Source organism: Marmota flaviventris, chromosome 5 (assembly GCF_047511675.1).
Source record: "Marmota flaviventris isolate mMarFla1 chromosome 5, mMarFla1.hap1, whole genome shotgun sequence".
Classification (NCBI taxonomy): Eukaryota; Metazoa; Chordata; class Mammalia; order Rodentia; family Sciuridae; genus Marmota; species Marmota flaviventris.
In genome coordinates, this window is record NC_092502.1 from 114,938,317 (window position 1) to 114,957,295 (window position 18,979).

Sequence of the window (18,979 nt, forward strand, 5' to 3'; positions counted from 1 at the left end):
TGTTGAGAAGACTGCTATTTTTCAATCAAATTATCTTTGAACCTTTGTAAAAAGTAAGTTTACTATGTTTGTGTGGATCTCATTCAGATTTCTGTATTCTGTCCTATTAATCTATCTCTCTATCCTTAAGCCATTATGTTTTTCCTTATATTCAATAGGTATGTAATATTCTAGAGTCTGGTAAACAGCATATATACAAGTAGCTCCACTATTTCAAACATCTAAACAGAATTTGAGTAATATGAAACAAATAAAGGCTGTTGCAGTATACAATACTACATCAAGGGTAGGCAATTGCTTTGCCTGAAAATTGGGAATTTTTCAAACTCAAATAAGCCAGATGAAGCGAATCCCTTTGGCACAGTTTATTTCCATGTCAGTTATAGCTTTGTAAGGTTTTTATTTGTTTGCATTCATTTTAACTTGTATAATATAATCTTCAGCAATTACAGTGTTTAAGAAAAGAATACTAAAGATATATACAGAACGAACTTTCAAATATTCTTAAAGTATTAGTTAAAACTTAAAACAACAACAACACAAAACAGTTGCCAGGAGTTTCAGAACATAGTAAGAAGCTCTGAATGACCTTTGGTTCCATGAACTGAGGCAATTCAAACATCTCCCCCTATTATGAAAATAGCACCAAAACCCAGAGCAGTGACACTGCAACCTAACTATGATCATGCCAGGATCCTATGACTAAGTATTGTAACATGTCATTGTTCCCTTTTTCCTACTGAAAATTGTTGCAATTCACTGACACAGCTTAAAAATAGAGCTAGTTTTGCTAGAAAAGGGTTCTTCTCACTTTTTCTTAGAGTGACCATTGTCTTCTATAAACATCAGAGAGTAGCATTGAAAAAGACAAAATAATCTACATTCCAACTTGCTTTTAACTTTATTTATCTTATTTACCTATGCTCCCAACATAAGGAAAGATTAAGCAAATATGCATTTAATTGATTATAAAAACTGTGAGCAAAGACCTTTAAATATCTAATAAAATGATATACATTTTGTTTCAAAATTCTTTCCATATTACACAGCATAGGCCAAAACAATAAAAGAAACAGAATACAATTTTTAAAACTTTACTGGAATGCTGGTAAATCCTACTCAAGAATATTACAATATGCATAAAGCCAAATAATTAAGACTTTTGAATACTCTGCAGTGTCATCATGGCCTTCTATTTCTAGACCCTTCTCTAGTACCATCAAGATTAAAAATCTGCATATTCTATTATACTAAGTGTTTTTCACAGCTCAACTATATAGCATCGGTTCAATTCTCAGCACCACATAAAAATAAATAAATAAAATAAAGGTCTATGAACAACTAAAAAAAATTTTTTTAAAAAGGAGGAAATTAAAAAATTCTTAGAGATAAATGAAAACACAGACACAACATATCGGAATCTATGGGACACATTGAAAGCAGTTCTAAGAGGAAAATTCATTGCTTAGAGTTCATTCCTTAAAAAAAGGAAAAACCAACAAATAAATGATCTCATACTTCATCTCAAAATCCTAGAAAAAGAAGAGCAAAACAACAGCAAAAGAAGTAGAAGGCAAGAAATAATTAAAATCAGAGCTGAAATTAATGAAATTGAAACAAAAGAAACAATTGAAAAAATTGACAAAACTAAAAGTTGGTTCTTTGAAAAAATAAATAAAATTGACAGACCCTTAGGCATACAAATGAAGAGAAGAAGAGAGAGAACTCAAATTACTAGCATACGGGATGAAAAAGGCAATATCACAACAGACACTTCAGAAATACAGAAGATAATCAGAAATTATTTTGAATCCTTATACTCCAATAAATTAGAAGATAGTGAAGGCATCGATAAATTTCTTAAGTCATATGATCTGCCTAGATTGAGTCAGGAGGATATAGACAACCTAAACAGACCAATATCAATTGAGGAAATAGAAGAAACCATCAAAAGACTACCAACTAAGAAAAGCCCAGGACCAGATGGGTATACAGCAGAGTTTTACAAAACCTTTAAAGAGGAACTAATACCAATACTTTTCAAGCTACTTCAGGAAATAGAAAAAGAGGGAGAACTTCCAAATTCATTCTATGAGGCCAACATCACCCTGATACCTAAACCAGACAAAGACACTTCAAAGAAAGAAAACTACAGACCAATATCTCTAATGAACGTAGATGCAAAAATCCTCAATAAAATTCTGGCGAATCGGATACAAAAACATATCAAAAAAATTGTGCACCATGATCAAGTAGGATTCATCCCTGGGATGCAAGGCTGGTTCAATATACGGAAATCAATAAATGTTATTCACCACATCAATAGACTTAAAAATAAGAACTATATGATCATCTCGATAAGATGCGGAAAAAGCATTCGACAAAGTGCAGCATCCCTTTATGTTCAAAACTCTAGAAAAACTAGGGATAACAGGAACATACCTCAATATTGTAAAAGCAATCTATGCTAAGCCTCAGGCTAGCATTATTCTGAATGGAGAAAAATTGAAGGCATTCCCTCTAAAATCTGGAACAAGACAGGGATGCCCTCTCTCACCACTTCTGTTCAACATAGTTCTCGAAACACTGGCCAGAGCAATTAGACAGACGAAAGAAATTAAAGGCATAAAAATAGGAAAAGAAGAACTTAAATTATCACTATTTGCAGGAGACATGATTCTATACCTAGCAGACCCAAAAGGGTCTATAAAGAAACTATTAGAGCTAATAAATGAATTCAGCAAAGTGGCAGGATATAAAATCAACACGCATAAATCAAAGGCATTCCTGTATATCAGCAACAAATCCTCTGAAATGGAAATGAGGACAACCACTCCATTCACAATATCTTCAAAAAAAATAAAATACTTGGGAATCAACCTAACAAAAGAGGTGAAAGACTTATACAATGAAAACTACAGAACCCTAAAGAGAGAAATAGAAGAAGATCTTAGAAGATGGAAAAATATACCCTGTTCATGGATAGGCAGAACTAACATCATCAAAATGGCGATATTACCAAAAGTTCTCTATAGGTTTAATGCAATGCCAATCAAAATCCCAACGGCATTTCTTGTAGAAATAGAGAAAGCAATCATGAAATTCATATGGAAAAATAAAAGACCCAGAATAGCAAAAACAATGCTAAGCAGGAAGTGTGAATCAGGCGGTGTAGCGATACCAGACTTCAAACTATACTACAGAGCAATAGTAACAAAAACAGCATGGTACTGGTACCAAAACAGGCGGGTGGACCAATGGTACAGAATAGAGGACACAGAAACCAATCCACAAAACTACAACTATCTTATATTTGATAAAGGGGCTAAAAGCATGCAATGGAGGAAGGATAGCATCTTCAACAAATGGTGCTGGGAAAACTGGAAATCCATATGCAACAAAATGAAACTGAATCCCTTTCTCTCGCCATGCACAAAAGTTAATTCAAAATGGATCAAGGAGCTTGATATCAAATCAGAGACACGCCGTCTGATAGAAGAAAAAGTTGGCTACAATCTACGTACTGTGGGGTCGGGCTCCAAATTCCTCAATAGGACACCCATAGCACAAAAGTTAATAACTAGAATCAACAAATGGGACTTACTCAAACTAAAAAGTTTTTTTCTCAGCAAAAGAAACAATAAGAGAGGTAAATAGGGAGCCTACACCCTGGGAACAAATGTTTACTCCTCACACTTCTGATAGAGCCCTAATATCCAGAGTATACAAAGAACTCAAAAAATTAGACAATAAGATAACAAATAACCCAATCAACAAATGGGCCAAGGACCTGAACAGACACTTCTCAGAGGAGGACATACAATCAATCAACAAGTACATGAAAAAATGCTCACCATCTCTAGCAGTCAGAAAATGCAAATCAAAACCACCCTAAGATACCATCTCACTCCAGTAAGATTGGCAGCCATTATGAAGTCAAACAGCAACAAGTGCTGGCGAGGATGTGGGGAAAAGGGTACACTTGTACATTGCTGGTGGGACTGCAAATTGGTGCAGCCGATTTGGAAAGCAGTATGGAGATTTCTTGGAAAGCTGGGAATTGAACCACCATTTGACCCAGCTATTCCCCTTCTTGGTCTATTCCCTAAAGACCTAAAAAGAGCATGCTACAGGGACACTGCTACATCGATGTTCATAGCAGCACAGTTCACAATAGCAAGACTGTGGAACCAACCTAGATGCCCTTCAATAGACGAATGGATAAAAAAAAATGTGGCATTTATACACAATGGAGTATTACTCTGCATTAAAAAATGACAAAATCATAGAATTTGCAGGGAAATGGATGGCATTAGAGCAGATTATGTTAAGTGAAGCTAGCCAATCCCTAAAAAGCAAATGCCAAATGTCTTCTTTGATACAAGGAGAGTAACTAAGAACAGAGTAGGGACGAAGAGCATGAGAAGAAGATTAACATTAAACAAGGATGAGATGTGGGAGGGAAAGGGAGAGAGAAGGGAAATTGCATGGAAATGGAGGGAGACCCTCAGGGTTATACAAAATTACATACAAGAGGAAGTGAGGGGAAAGGGAAAAATAATACAAGGGGGAGAAATGAATGACAGTAGAGGGGGTAGAGAGAGAAGAGGGGAGGGGAGGGAAGGGGAGGGGGGATAGTAGAGGATAGGAAAGGCAGCAGAATACAACAGACACTAGTATGGCAATATGTAAATCAGTGGATGTGTAACTGATATGATTCTGCAATCTGTATACGGGGTAAAAATGGGAGTTCATAACCCACTTGAATCAAAGTGTGAAATATGATATGTCAAGAACTATGTAATGTTTTGAACAACCAACAATAAAAAATAAAAAAAAAAAGAAAGAAGAAAAAAAAAGACAACTTTAGTAAAGACAAAGATTCAATAAAACCAAAAAATAAAATCCTCTCATTTAGAAGGTTAATGTTGATATAACGTTATAAGGCTGATTCTATAGAAATTGTAAAACTTAGTAGAAAAACTGATTTCTACATCACATGTTAGAACTAATGAATGAGATTATTTTGTTTGGAGGGAAGTAGATCCTAACATACATATATATTCATGAAAGTCAAACAAATTTTATAAATCTGTCCCTGGATTACTGGAATAGGTATTGCTGATAGAAATGGAAGGAGTTATTTTAAACAGTATAGTGTGAAAAGACCTCTTTCATATGGTATTTGAGCAAGGGAATGAATGAAAAGAAGGAATTATTACCAGGAATATCTCAGGGAAGGCAGTTTTAAACTGAGGTAACACAAAATGCAAAGGCCTAAAAGAGATATGAGATTGGTATGCATGTGGAACTGCAAGAAGCATAACAACACTGGTGCAAAGCAAGCTGAAAGAGTAAAATGGATAGAAGTATGACAAAGCAGGTGAGAAAGTGAAAGGTATAAAGACCAGGACACAGAATGAAGGAACTGCCTTTGCCAGAAGACTATGGACTCAGATGCAAATGGGTAGATTTAGTGTTACGAAAATGAACAAAGTTCTCTTTCTTTTATTGGGGGGTGAGGTGGGTATTGGGGATTAAACTCAGGGGCACTTGACCACTGAGCCACTCCCAGCCCTATTTTGTATTTTATTTAGAGACAAGGTCTTGCTGAGTTGCTTAACACCTTGCTTTTGCTGAGTCTGGCTTTGAACTTGCAGATCTCCTCCCTCAGCCTCCCAAGCTGCTGGGATTTCAGGCATGAGCGACTGCACTCAGCCAAGTTCTCTTTTTTCTAATTTTCCTAAGGGAATAACAAGCTGATCAGCCAAAAGTAAGAAGGGGAAGCAATGTTGAATATTATAAACTAATGTGATTATCTTTCAGGAAAAATCAGAAAATCAACTAAGAAACCTATCAGAAATAAAGAAACAGTTATTCATTTTCTCCCTGCCCACATTCTCACCTGAGGAGACCTATCTTGAAAAAAAGCACTTATTTTGTCACTTAGGTTTAGGCTCTGCTACACATAACAGAAAGCCCAAATAATGTGATTGGAACAACTTGAAGGTTAGTCTACCTCATATAGAAAAAGTCTACAGGTAAGAAATTTGTGCTGGAGTAGTGGTTCCACAAAGCCTTCAAGGATCCAGGTTCCTTCTACCTCTCTCATCCCTAGCTCATCCCTAGCTCCAGCAGATGAATCTGTGTGCCAGGTTGGCAGGAGGAGAAAGGAATGAAGGAGGGATAGCCTCTTCCTTCCTTTCTTTAAAAAAGACTGCCTGACTAGGTGTGGTGGCACAAACCTGTAATCCTAGCAACTCAAGAGGCTAAGGCAGGAGGATTACAGGTTTGAAGCCAGCCTGAGCAATTTAGCAAGGCCCTAAGCAACTCAGTGAGACCCTGTCTCAAAATAAAAAATATAATGGGTTTGGGATGTTGCTCCGTATTTAAACACCCCTGGGTTTAATTCCTGGTACCAAAAAACTGCCTGACATACTTCTCTTTCATCTCATAAGCCAGACTTGGTCAATGTGGCCATGCTTAATTACAAAGGAAACTAGCAAATGCTTTCAGCTAGGCAGCTATGAATCCAGTTGCACACTGGAGTTCACATTACCAACTGAGAAGGGAAGGCTAGATGATGGAGGGACTAAACCACCTTGTTTTATCAACATACCTCATAGCTTCCCAACTCCCTCTCCTCTTAACTCAAGCCAGTAAGATCCTCAGTTTCATGTTTGTATTTAGGACACAGAAATCAAGTTGGTTTTTCTTCTGAAGAGCTGATCTGCAATAAGGAGCACATACAGCCTTATAGAAAAAACAGGTTTGCAGAAGCTAGTGAAACAAAAGAACAGATGAAAGAAGAGAATCTGAAGCTGTAAAAGAGAAAACATAACTTTCTGATAATTGGCTTTTTCATGAGAACTGTACAAAATTATTTTATCTGGATTTTGATAGGGTAGTTACCCTACCCCTTTAGAAATTCCTTTACTTAAATTAATTTGAATGTTTCTAATCCCTATAACCAAAAGATCCTTAAGATATCTAATAAGAAAGTTAGGATTTAATGTGCTGTGCATATAAAGTATTTTTGCAGCACCTGTGAAAGTTGTGGGAGATGTCCATTGTTTTCTTCTAGATCCCTGGTGTAAAGACTAGTAAGACAGAATTTCCTTTAGAATTCTCTACTTTCTAAAAGTCTGAATAATTATAAATTGAATTCCTTCTTTTAAAAAATCTGGTAATAGCAATTATATCATCTTCATTATATCTTCTTGATCCTGGAAGAGGACAAAGAAGATGTCAGGAGGATTATGATTAAATTTATTATATGGCCATAGGTATCTAAAGAAACTTTTGATTAATGCATAGTAGATTGAATTACTGTTCCCAACCACTCACTGATACTCCATGTGAAAGGTTTAAACTTCACCCTATTGGTGACCATATTACTTGGTCTGGCCAATGAAATGATGAAGTGATGTGTGCCACTTCTAAGTAGAAACTTTAAGAGCAAGTATATGACACCATTATCACTCTTTCATCCTGCCATGAGTAGCATATCTCAGAAAGCTGCTGCTTCTTCATTCTGGGCCCTAGAATGAAGATGTGGAACAGATATACAACTTCCCACCAGGATGCAGAAAAATCAAGAAAACAAACAGTTGTCTTAAGCCACTGAGATTTGGGATTTTTGTTGTTGTTGTTGTTACCAAAGCATAATAACCTAAGCTGACTAATAAAGGAAGCAACTGACTCAGAAGCAATTTAGGATGTATGTTTATGTACAGGGATACTGAGGTTGATCAGGAAGGACAATAAGAATAAAAATGTCTAAGTGGAGTATTAGTAACATCCAGTGTTCCTGTCTCAGTGCTGTCACCACTACTTAAGTCATTCATTTAAGCTAGAAGCCTAGGAGTCACTTAGAATATATTTTCCTTTCAGGTCTCCTACATCCAATCTGTCATCAAGTTTTAATAATTCTACTTGCTTAACTCTCAAATTCATCCCCACAGATACTACCTTAGGTAGTTAGATCATTATTGCTTTTCTTTGGAATAATGTGATAATCTACTAGTTTCTCTTTCTGTTTTAGCCTCCTTCCTCCAATTTATCCCTTACAATTATCCAGAGTAATATATCTAAAATGATATCACACCTTTGGTAGAAATGGTCCAGGTAAATCTCCTAGCTGGACACACATAATTTGGTTCTGACAAACTCCCTCTTTAGGCTTTGCTACTTTCTAACCATAGGACATAAGGCAAGCCATTTCACCTTTTAAGGTCCAGTTTTATTTTATTTGTAAAATAAGTATAACAACTCAAACTATACCTGTAGATTTGTTGTGGGGTTCAAACTGGAGAAAAAAAATCTGACAAAATTTGTAGATGAAGAATATTTGTGGAATAACAGAACAACTCCTTGACTAGAGCACCTATGAACACTTTATAACCCTTATTTATTTATTCACTGTCTTCCTTGACTAGACACTAAGCAACTTGAAAAGAGAATGAGATACACTAATCTGTGTATGTTGGGATCTAGCACACTGACTGGCACAAAAGAGAGTCTCAATGAATATGCAAAATCCAAGTGATATCTGAAGGATAGCAAGAAAAGAGAAAAGCTCTCTTGGGTCCTTGTGAAATTTCATGCACTTTTAATTTGGTACAAAACAAAACCCTTCTCTTTCTTATCTTTCCCAACTACACTTGCTGATTTAATTTACAGGTGAATTCACAATGTACAGCCTAGAAAGGCATGACTACTATGAGTTTTTCAAAATTCTTCCATATGAATGCATTTGTTCCAATGAAGAAAACACTTTGTTAAATGATAAATAACTTAATGTTTTTCTGTACATAATCTCAATGTATTTCAAATGTACAATTTTATTCCCTATAAACAGCTGATGCTGTGAGATCAAAAGATCATAACTCTCAAGGGTAATATATAAATCAATACGTTCAAATGAGATGTCAATACTTCTTATCCATTTTGACATAAGAATCTTCTTCCATATGTGCATTTCACTGCTTCCTGTCTGCCATACAAACTCTAATTGTAAAAACAGCAAGGACATCAGACTTCTGGACAATGTAACTTAAGTTCAAGGACTTTTTTTGGTCTTATTTTGAAGTTGATTCCTTGGATATGGATTAACTGGTTCTCAATGAACTGACTCGGCATTTTAAAAGTGGTATTTTATTTCAAAGAGCTCAAGAAACAGTTTTTTGTTTTTTTTTTTTTTTAGAATATCCAAAAATTCTTGCTACAAAAATCCAAACAGAAGAAAAAAGGAGCTTGCCAGAAATACCAAACCATGATATGGTTTATATTATAATTTATACTATTCCAAAATTCTTATCATAACAGGTAAAGACAATAAACCAAAATATCTAATCTGCGAGATTATGCAACATTAATTAAAAGAAATAAACTCAATGCTAAGGTGTTATTCCTTTTAAATACTGGCTCTGAGATATGATTTATCTTACCAGCATAAAGGTGATACATATGAAATGAGGCATTTGACTGTTTTTGTCTTGCAAACTGATAATTTTATCTTCAGTTCTTTTTTAACCTGGTATTTTGATCTTTCTATGAAATATATATATACATTACTTACTAATATCCCTAATACTTTGCATGTGTGAAAATTGGAAGTAGAGTACTTGTTATACTGAATGGCAATTAACTACTTACAATTCCTACTCTTACACTACTGTCTTAAAATGTTTTGTGCTTTTATAACAGATATTTGAGACTGGACAACTTACAAAGAACAGGGATTTATTCCTTATAGTTCTAGAGACTGGGAAGTCCAAGGTCAAGGCTCCTACAACTACTAAGGGCCTTCTTGCTGTATCATCCCATAATGAAAGGAAAAAGGGCAAGGAAATAGACAGGTGCATGAGCACAAGAGAAAGGGGGTGTGGGAGGGGGCCAAATTCTTCCTTTTATCAGGAACTCACTACCAAGATAATTAACCTACTTCCATAATAATCACATTAATCCATTCATGAGGGCAGAGCCCTCATGACCTAATCACTTCTTAAAGGTCCCACCTCTTAACACTGTTGTTTTGAGAATTGGGTTTCCCACACATGAACTTTGGGCACAAGTTTAAACCACAGCAACTATGTTATGAACATGTGCAGACAGAAACCATTTTCCCTATATTTCATTTTCCTGGAACCTATCATATAATAGTTCTTGCACACTTGGCAATAAGAATAACATATTTAAGAATAGTATGGTTAGGAGAAAAAGTATTTTTTAAAAAATTAAGTTCTAGTAAAAGCATGCAAACTTCATTAAAACCAAGACTAGCTCAAAGTTTAGCATTTGCTGTTAGATCCAAACATTTCCTGAAAATACTCTATAATACTGTACCGAACAATAATTGCAAATTTTCTTTATTTACAGGCAAATTACGCTGCATTTAGATCTTGCATTTCTAGTTTTCTTCTTTTTTTACTGTCCTCTTCAGTCCAATATCTTGGGGAAAAGAGATGAAAGGAAACAAAAATACTCCACCTGGTTAATTTTATTTCTTGCCTGTAAATATCGTGATGAGGTAAGAAGGGGTTATCATAAAGATGATGATTCAAATTGATTTGTTAGAATGTGGATTTCAATATTTGTTACTATACTCTCTTTTAAGTTTGTACTATTATTTAAAAATATGTACTACCTTTTAAGTTTTTTAAAATGTAAATACTGAACTACCGTTTTGAATATCAAGCAAAGATTATATAGGACTATTCTATATTTTCTCAGTCTGACCATAAAATAAGCAAAACCAAAACACAAAGTATACTATGACTCAAAAATCCTCTGAAAGAAAGCTTATCAATTACTATGAGAGGTCTAGAAATCCTGGGGAGGAAAATAATTCAAAGTGCAATAAGAAATGCTAGTCACATATCACAAATCCAACATAGATGAGAGAGACTAAAATTAGTAGCAGCTCATGTAAGTATTCATACAGGCCTCAGAAGATATAACTACATTATTTATGTCTGTATTATCCTTGATTCATAATTTAAAGTATAATCAATTCATAAGATCTTCAACCTCAACTTTAATATGTTACTATCATTATAGTGAGATACTTCATATTTAGTCAACCCAATACAGCTCATTTGTAAAATGCAAATTTTACCAAATAAGAGAGCTGTTTCATGAAATAAAAACAATGCTGCAGTCAATTAAATATGTCAGGTGAATAGAAGAGCATTGATAAAACCAGAACCTGTTCAAACACCAAGACTGAAACTTAAAAGATTACAAGTCTGTCAAGATTTCCTTGATTTATATTTCAATTTGACGAAAATAAAGTTAGAAAAATAATCACAATAAAATTACAGATAGATATTACGCAATAAGAGATAGCCTTTTCATGACTGTAATCATCACAACAAACAACTGACTTCTGACTATCTGGTCTGCTTGTTACATCCGATGTTACTATCTAGTCATTTACTATGAATCAATAAACAAATGCTGAAAACAAGCAGGGCAAAAGGCTCAATTTGGGTTATATGATTAATTTGCAGCTGTTGAGCTCCACCTACAGGCAACAAAAAGATTCTTCACAATAAACTTTAAAATAGGACTTTCTGAAAAATAAGCTGCAACTGTCTCAAAAGCTTAACAAAATTTAGGTATACATCAGAATAAACTAGAGTGTTTTTAAATTTATATTTTGGCTGTAAATAAAGAATTCTGATTAACTTGATCGGGGATAGGGCCTGTTCTCAGGTGATTAAATGTACAAACAAGACTGAGACATTGATTTAATACTTTACCAACACACATCTTTTAAAACATCAGGTATACTCAAATATCATATTTTTTCTTCTTACATTATTTGATTCTCACTAAAATAACCTTGTAAATTGACCTTCTCACTAATCTTTCAAGATTTAAACCAATCAAGATAAATTCATAAGATCTGATGTAAACACCTCTGTCATATTGCAAAAGGATCTAAGTTCACCCTATGGAAATACCTTCTACTTCTACATTATTCTTCTAAACCTTAGAGGCAATCAAGAGAATATGTGTTGAAGAGAAGGATTTCTCATTAGAATATTTGGAGAGCTTTTAAAAATACTGTTGCCCTAAATCAATGCATGCTCATAGAAGTTAGAAAAGTGTTTAGGAGAAAGTGATCAGAATGGGGGACAGAAGAGGATTTCTGAATAATGGCAATTTTCCTTTTCATGATAATGGGTATATGGGTATATGGAAGCATGTAGTTTACAGAAATTTGGCAAGGTGTATAGCATGCACTATGAAATATTATATAGCTATAATCTGCATGTATATTACACTTAAATTAAAAGTGAAAAAGAAAAAAAGAAATAAAGGATGTGTCCAAATTTCACCTCAGACCAAATGATTCAGAATCGCTATGTATGGCCTTGGCATCAGTATTTTTTAGTGCTTCCTTAGAAAATCTAATGTGAAATTGGGAGTGAAAACCTATAATAAACACAACATAATAATTTATTTATTCATCTACTCATTCCACAAATTCTAATGACCAATCACCATATGCTCATTGAGAATAAGACGATATTTCTAAAAGAGCTTAGTTACTTCAGGCAAAGAATAGACAAATCAATAAATCCCATGTGAAATACAAGCAAGTTATAGGATCCAGAGGAGAAAATAGTTTGTCAACAAAGGATTTACCCAGCCTTTATTCATTCATTTATATAAATATTTGGGTATCTATAAGATTTCGCCATGAAGATAAAAAGAAAAAAAATGGATACATTCAAGGAAGTATAAGGATATACAAAGAAGAAAAAAAAGTATAACTTAATATCATACTCACTAACATGCAAGTGTGACTAGGGTATAATAGGTATACCCTCTAGAGTTAGAGAATATAGTACCAAGCTGCTGACCTTGGAGGTAATATAATATAAAACTTGAGTTGCAGTCAAGTTTCAGTAGAGAAAATAATTAGTATTCCAGTCAGATGCGGTAGTATATGCCCACAATCCCAGGGACTGAGGCTGAGGAAGGAGGATCACAAGTTTGAAGCCAGTGTGGACAACTTAGTGAGATCCTGTCTCAACATAAAAAAATTAAAAAGGGTTGGGGATGTAGCTCAGTGGTCGAGCACTCCTGGATTCAATTCCCACTCCCCCTAATGTCCCCAGCTTAGGATTCTACAAAACTGCTTCTTAAACATTAATGTACTGTACATACAAACCACCTGGGAATCTTGTTAAAGAGCTGATTCTGATTCAAAAGGTGTGGGGTGGAGTCTGAGACTAAGTTCCTACATTATACTAATGCTCCTGAATCACATACAACAATTTAAATGGCAAAATTCCTGAGGAAAATGAGTTTCAAGAGGGAAAAGATAATTTCCACAGCAGATAGACCATACACACACACACACAAAAATTAGAAAATCCCATTTGATTTGCCTGCAGATCGCTTTTATGAAAGTAATTTCAGTCAAGTGATGGAATGAAAGCCAGATGATATGGACTTAGAAAAAATGAAAAAGTAAGGAGGTGGGACAGGAAATAAAATAGAATGCTTTTCTTCCTACTCTCAAATGTTAGACAGGCTTAATTGTATTCACAAGCTGAGGGAAATGACCAGTTGAAAGGAGAAAACTGAAGGCAAGGGAGAGGATAGTCCCTTGTGAATGGGGAGAGAGATTCCTTCATTTCAAGCACAGAAGGAGGTGTGAATTGGTCTAAAAGGGTAAGAGGAAAGAGAAAAGAGTAAGAATTGAAGAAGTTTCCTTTTATTTTATAAAACAGGAAGCTAGGTGATGTGCTGAGAGTGAGCTGGAGGTTTGATGTAAACATTGTGGGGCATAAGATAAGCACAAGTGGCACAGCTGAGGCTGGAAACTAAAACTCCACTTGTACGCAGCTATGTGATTCTGTTGAACAACATCCATAGTCAAGATATAGGCATATCAAAATGGGTTGAACAAGAAAGAAAGATAAATTGACAAGTTTTAAAAAATAGAGGAGGCAAGGGAAATCCTAGAAAAATCAGAATAGGTATAAGGTTACCTATTCCATAAGGACAGAGTCAGGGAAAGTTTTGGATTTTCCCTTGAACCCCTAAGTACTTTTCAAAGACATGACCAGAGACATTGAGAATACATTATTAGGGGAAGATTCTACTGTATTTTTTTTTTTGTTTTTGAAAATTACATTGTCAAATACCATTCTCCAGCTTAAATATTATGTACTCAGTAAACCTGCTTGTAGGTTTTAACATCCAAAGTGATAAACAACTTTAACAGATTCCAGATGTTTTCTTACCAAAAGAAGCAATACCATAAATTTTCAGTAAAAGTATACTTTTGAAGAGCTCCTTGCCTAAAGGGCTGGTAGGCTAGTCTAGTCTCTGATCCCACTGCTCAAATAAGAAAATTACCGAAGGATAACAGAGTAAGTATTTCAAGTACATCCAGATGAAAGTTTGTATACATCCAGAACACTGATTTGAATAGATAATGATTTCACACTGACCTCTTTTTCTGACTATACCCAATGTAACTCAAACTAAACAGTGAACTTCCTTTAGATATAATTATTCTTTTGCCACATTATAATTTTTTAAAACTTGGGAGTTTCTTGTTTTTTGTTGTTGTTTTTTTATTTATTTTTTTAACTATAAAATTAACTCCAGAAACTTAAGCAATACTGAAGCTGATATAACTAACAAAAAGTACTAACGGTTTTGGAAATTTTCTGAACTTAAAAATATGTGATCATGAGATAATCATGGAAATTTCTAGAACAGAAAGAAAAACTGAATTTTCTCTTAAAAATCTATATTTTCTCCTCTTGTCTGAACTCTTTTATTTTTCTTTTGTTTCTCTTTGTGGGTAGGAGAGGTAGGATGAAGGAAAGAGAGAAAAGTATTTCAAAGTTGAAAATATGGGGTGAAGAAAAGAACAGTTTTAAATAAATGTTTGCACTACATTTTATAGGTTCATTTTGCCAACTATTTTATTCTAAAAGATAAAATCAAATAATGCCTACAATGTTCATGTATTTATCTAAATTTTTAAGTCATCTTGGGAGTTAATTTTCTCATTTAGTTTACTTTTCTTGGTAGACCCTTAAACCATTTGAATATAGTTCCTTTCAATACAATGAATACACAAAATACTCATGCAGTTAATGTTATCTGATTTTAACTGTGCAAATTATTCTCACCTATAAAAAAAGGAAAAATTGTTAACATGAGTGGATACTACCAAGACATTCCTATGTTAAGAATTATCATAAAACTAAGCTTCAAATGAGATTGAGAATATTTCTTATTATTTAAATCCATGTTCATGCAAATTCTATAAAATGGCAAGTTCCTTAGTTCAGCTCACACCATCTCTCAAGTGGATTTACTGAAAAAGCTTTCAAACTTGCTCCTCCATTCTCCCCTCTCATTATGGACCAAATGTTTGTGCCCCAATTCATGTAGAAGCTCTAAACCCTATTCTGATGCTAAGTGCAGGTGGGGCCTTTGGGAGCTAATTAACTGTACACCCCCATGATGAGATCAATGTCCTTATGAGAAGAGGAAGAGACACCAGAGCCCTCTTTCTCTGTCATGTAAAGTCACAACAAGAAAGTGTGAATAGGGTCCTCACCAAGAAACAAACTGGCTAGCACTTTGATTTTGATCTTCAGTGTCCAGAGCTGAGAATAAGCGTCTGTTGTTGAAGCCACTAGTCTATGGTATTTTATCAGTTTCTTTAGCAACCCAACACACCCTTCCATAAATTCATTCTCTCCACTAAATACAATTTCAATGTATCATTCACCTGTAAAAACTTTTAAATGGCCCCTACTAGTCTCCCAATCAAGATCATGTTTCTACATCTAGCCATCAATGCTGTGTTTGCTCATTAGGCCATATAATAAGAGGATCGTTTAAGGATAACCCTTTGTTTTAAAAATGAACATATTTTGCAAAATGTAATCTCTTAATTATTTGTTATTAAGCAACCAATTTTATAAAGACTATTATGAAAGTTACATGTAAAATAAGCTTTATTTAGTTTTTACGGAAAACTCAGTTTTGCCAAATTATAATTTACATTAACTACTGCATATGTAAGTATTTTAAGTTACACAAAAACCAAGAAGACATAGTCAAAGGCCTAAGGAGCATTTAAATATAATATAAATAAGTATGTGGTTTATTTATTTGAAATTTAAAGGTTTTGTTCTATTATAAACTTAATCTTTAAAAGTCAGAAGACACATTGCCTTGAGTGAGAGAGAAAAAACATTACACATCCTTGATTATACTGATGATTTGACTAAAAGTTAGAGAGTCAATGGGAGGCTCTAACTCCATGTATGTAGAAGCATCTATCTGATCACTAATATCTTCCCTCAGTTTGGCCCAAAGTTAATCTATATTAAACTATTCAACAGCGATTACTTGACTGCCAGGTGAATGAGGCTGGGGGGAAAAAAAAGAGATAATTAAATACCATTTCTGAATGCAAAAAGTTCTACCTTCAGGGAAAATTCCTAAGAATCACTTTTGTTTCTGGTTACAAAAAGAAAACTGAAGGACCTCTGCAATGAAAATTTGCTTTTTTTTTCCTACATGAGGTTGAAAAATATAATAGAAAAAAAGTGTTATTTATATGTAGTTACATCTATCTTACCCAAATGTAGACCATCTGAGGAAAAAAAATACCATTACTTTCATAAAGCAACATTTAAAATGTATACCATTAAGTGTGATCACAGAATCATAAAGAGGAGTTTTTCAGTTGAGTTGAATTTCAGAAGAATAAAACATTGAGTCACAAAATCCAACAAAATTTTACCATCCAACAGTGAATTCCTCATCATTTACTGAAATTTCTTTTATGATACTACTGAGATTAGGAGGGGTATGTGGTATTTGGTAAATCAGACCTGGAAATACACTTAAGAATATTTTCAGGCCCACACACTTTCTTCACCAATTTTGAAAAATTTTAATCACTTAAATTGTTTGAGGATGTCTCTCTTCTTTCTATGAAAATGATTCAACTATTCTCGTTGGTATTAAACAAACACAACTTTCTACATCTAGCTAATACATTGCTTTCCCTACATATAAAAGTATACAGAGCCTTTCCACAAAGGGATCAGAGAAAAATGAAGTGGAATTTGACTCATGGGACTATTATTGCTGAACAGACTTTCTTTAAGCCTAGTCCATTTTCTTTGAGGCCCCTAAATGGGACAATTTGCACAACTGTTACATTTATTAAACATTATGATATGGCAGTTTGAAAAAAATATATAAGTTTAGTAAAGGACTCAGTCAAACCTAAAAAGACAAAAAACTCTAATAGCCAGAGCACAACAATTGACTCACCTGCGGCTGACTGATTTCTTCTCCACTTCTCCCTCTCCAGTTGATTTCACATTTGCATTTGTGTCCTTTTTTAACTTTTTTGCAATTCTTTCTCTCATCAGGTTTTTTTCATCACCATCAATGTATTCATCATGCTCAGCACTTTCATCTCCATCCTGCAGAAATTGAAACAGAGTATTTGTCAGTCATTTAATTTCCCCTTTTCTTCAAGGAATCTATCTCAGACTCTCTTTATTGCATTCTCAGCCAGCTTTGTGTTTTTAACTAGTTAAAAGCTTGAATACTCCGCCCCAGGTGGGAATGCCCCTAGGGTCTGCTCTAGGCCAACTACATAACCCCAGAAAGGGTTGTATGCTCAATTCATATCTAGTTCCTCTGTACTGCATAGACTACTCAATCTATATCACCAGGGATATTGTATCTTATCTACATTCCTATTCTTCTCCCAATGGGAAAGTGGTTTTGGAGGCAGTTGGCCAGAATAGACCTCAACCAGGGAATTAATTCAAGTAGAGGAGGTATAATGCAGAAGCTGAGATTTATTCCTATAATCTAAGTCATAGAAATTAATTCTCTCCTGAAAAACATGCAATGGATTCCCAACTTACTCAAAACGCTTCTCTCCCTGACATAATTTAATGTTCTATAACTGCAGCCCAGGAACACTAGCCAACTTTGGAGTTATTCTCTAACTTGCAACTCATATTCTAGGTATCTGCATCATTTGCCTTGTTCTCTCCTTCAGCTCTTTGCTCATATACAACTCTCTCTGTGATGCTTTTCTTGATCATCCCATTAAAATGGCAGAACCAACCTCCCACTTCCAGTGCTCTTCATTACCCTTCCCTGGCTAATTTTCCAAAGCACTTAGTATCTATGTGTTTATCGTCTCTCGACCAATTAAGGAAAACATTCCATGAGAGCTAAAATTCTGGACTGTTTTGCTTACTGCTATATCTTTGATTTCTAGAAGAGCTCCCAGCATTAATAGAGGGAGCAGTGAAGAGAGGGAGAGGGGAGAGAAAGAGAAGGAAGAAACTATATCAAGTTTTCCTTTTGTGATTCTTTGATCTTGTGATTCATGGTGAGGCAGGATTCTTAATTTGAGGCTTGTGAATCCCTACATCAGTGAGTGGTCTTCAAAATCTGGTTCTCAAACTACTTACATGGCTATTTGGGGTGGGAGGAGTAAAATCCTAGTCCTCATTGCATTCTTTTTGAACCAAAACCTCTCGGGATAGAAACTGTGAATGTTTTAGCAAGATGTTTAAATTCTTAAGCACTGAAAGCTGATAATCACTGACATATATGTGCCTTGCTTAGGCCTCAGATCTAAAACACACACACCCTGCAAAGACACACAATTTTATTTGTGGATATAGTACATTTTCCTGGGAAAGGACTCCTAGATTGAGTCATTTAAAAGGAACACATAACAGTTTAGAGATAGTCTGAGAATCCTCTCTTTTGACTATAGTAATAAATAAATCTATATTCATAAATGGAAAGTTATGTACTTTCCATTGAGTTATACAATGCACAGATCAATGGGTTTTTATATAAAGTACCATATGGATAATTAGAAAAATTTTATTTCATACATATTAAAAGGGCACCTTCCTTCTATTTTGTTAATTTT

General features: G+C 34.5%; 1 protein-coding gene across 1 annotated transcript in view; it reads right to left on the minus strand.

Moving 5' to 3' along the window:
• The window catches only part of Cwc27 (CWC27 spliceosome associated cyclophilin), a 225,010-nt gene that overhangs the window by 171,595 nt on the left and 34,436 nt on the right, over window positions 1-18,979 (minus strand). Inside the window, exon 10 of the mRNA XM_027951600.2 lies at window positions 17,341-17,495. Coding sequence (XP_027807401.1) covers window positions 17,341-17,495 — 155 coding nt within the window. The remainder of the gene's footprint in view (window positions 1-17,340; window positions 17,496-18,979) is intronic.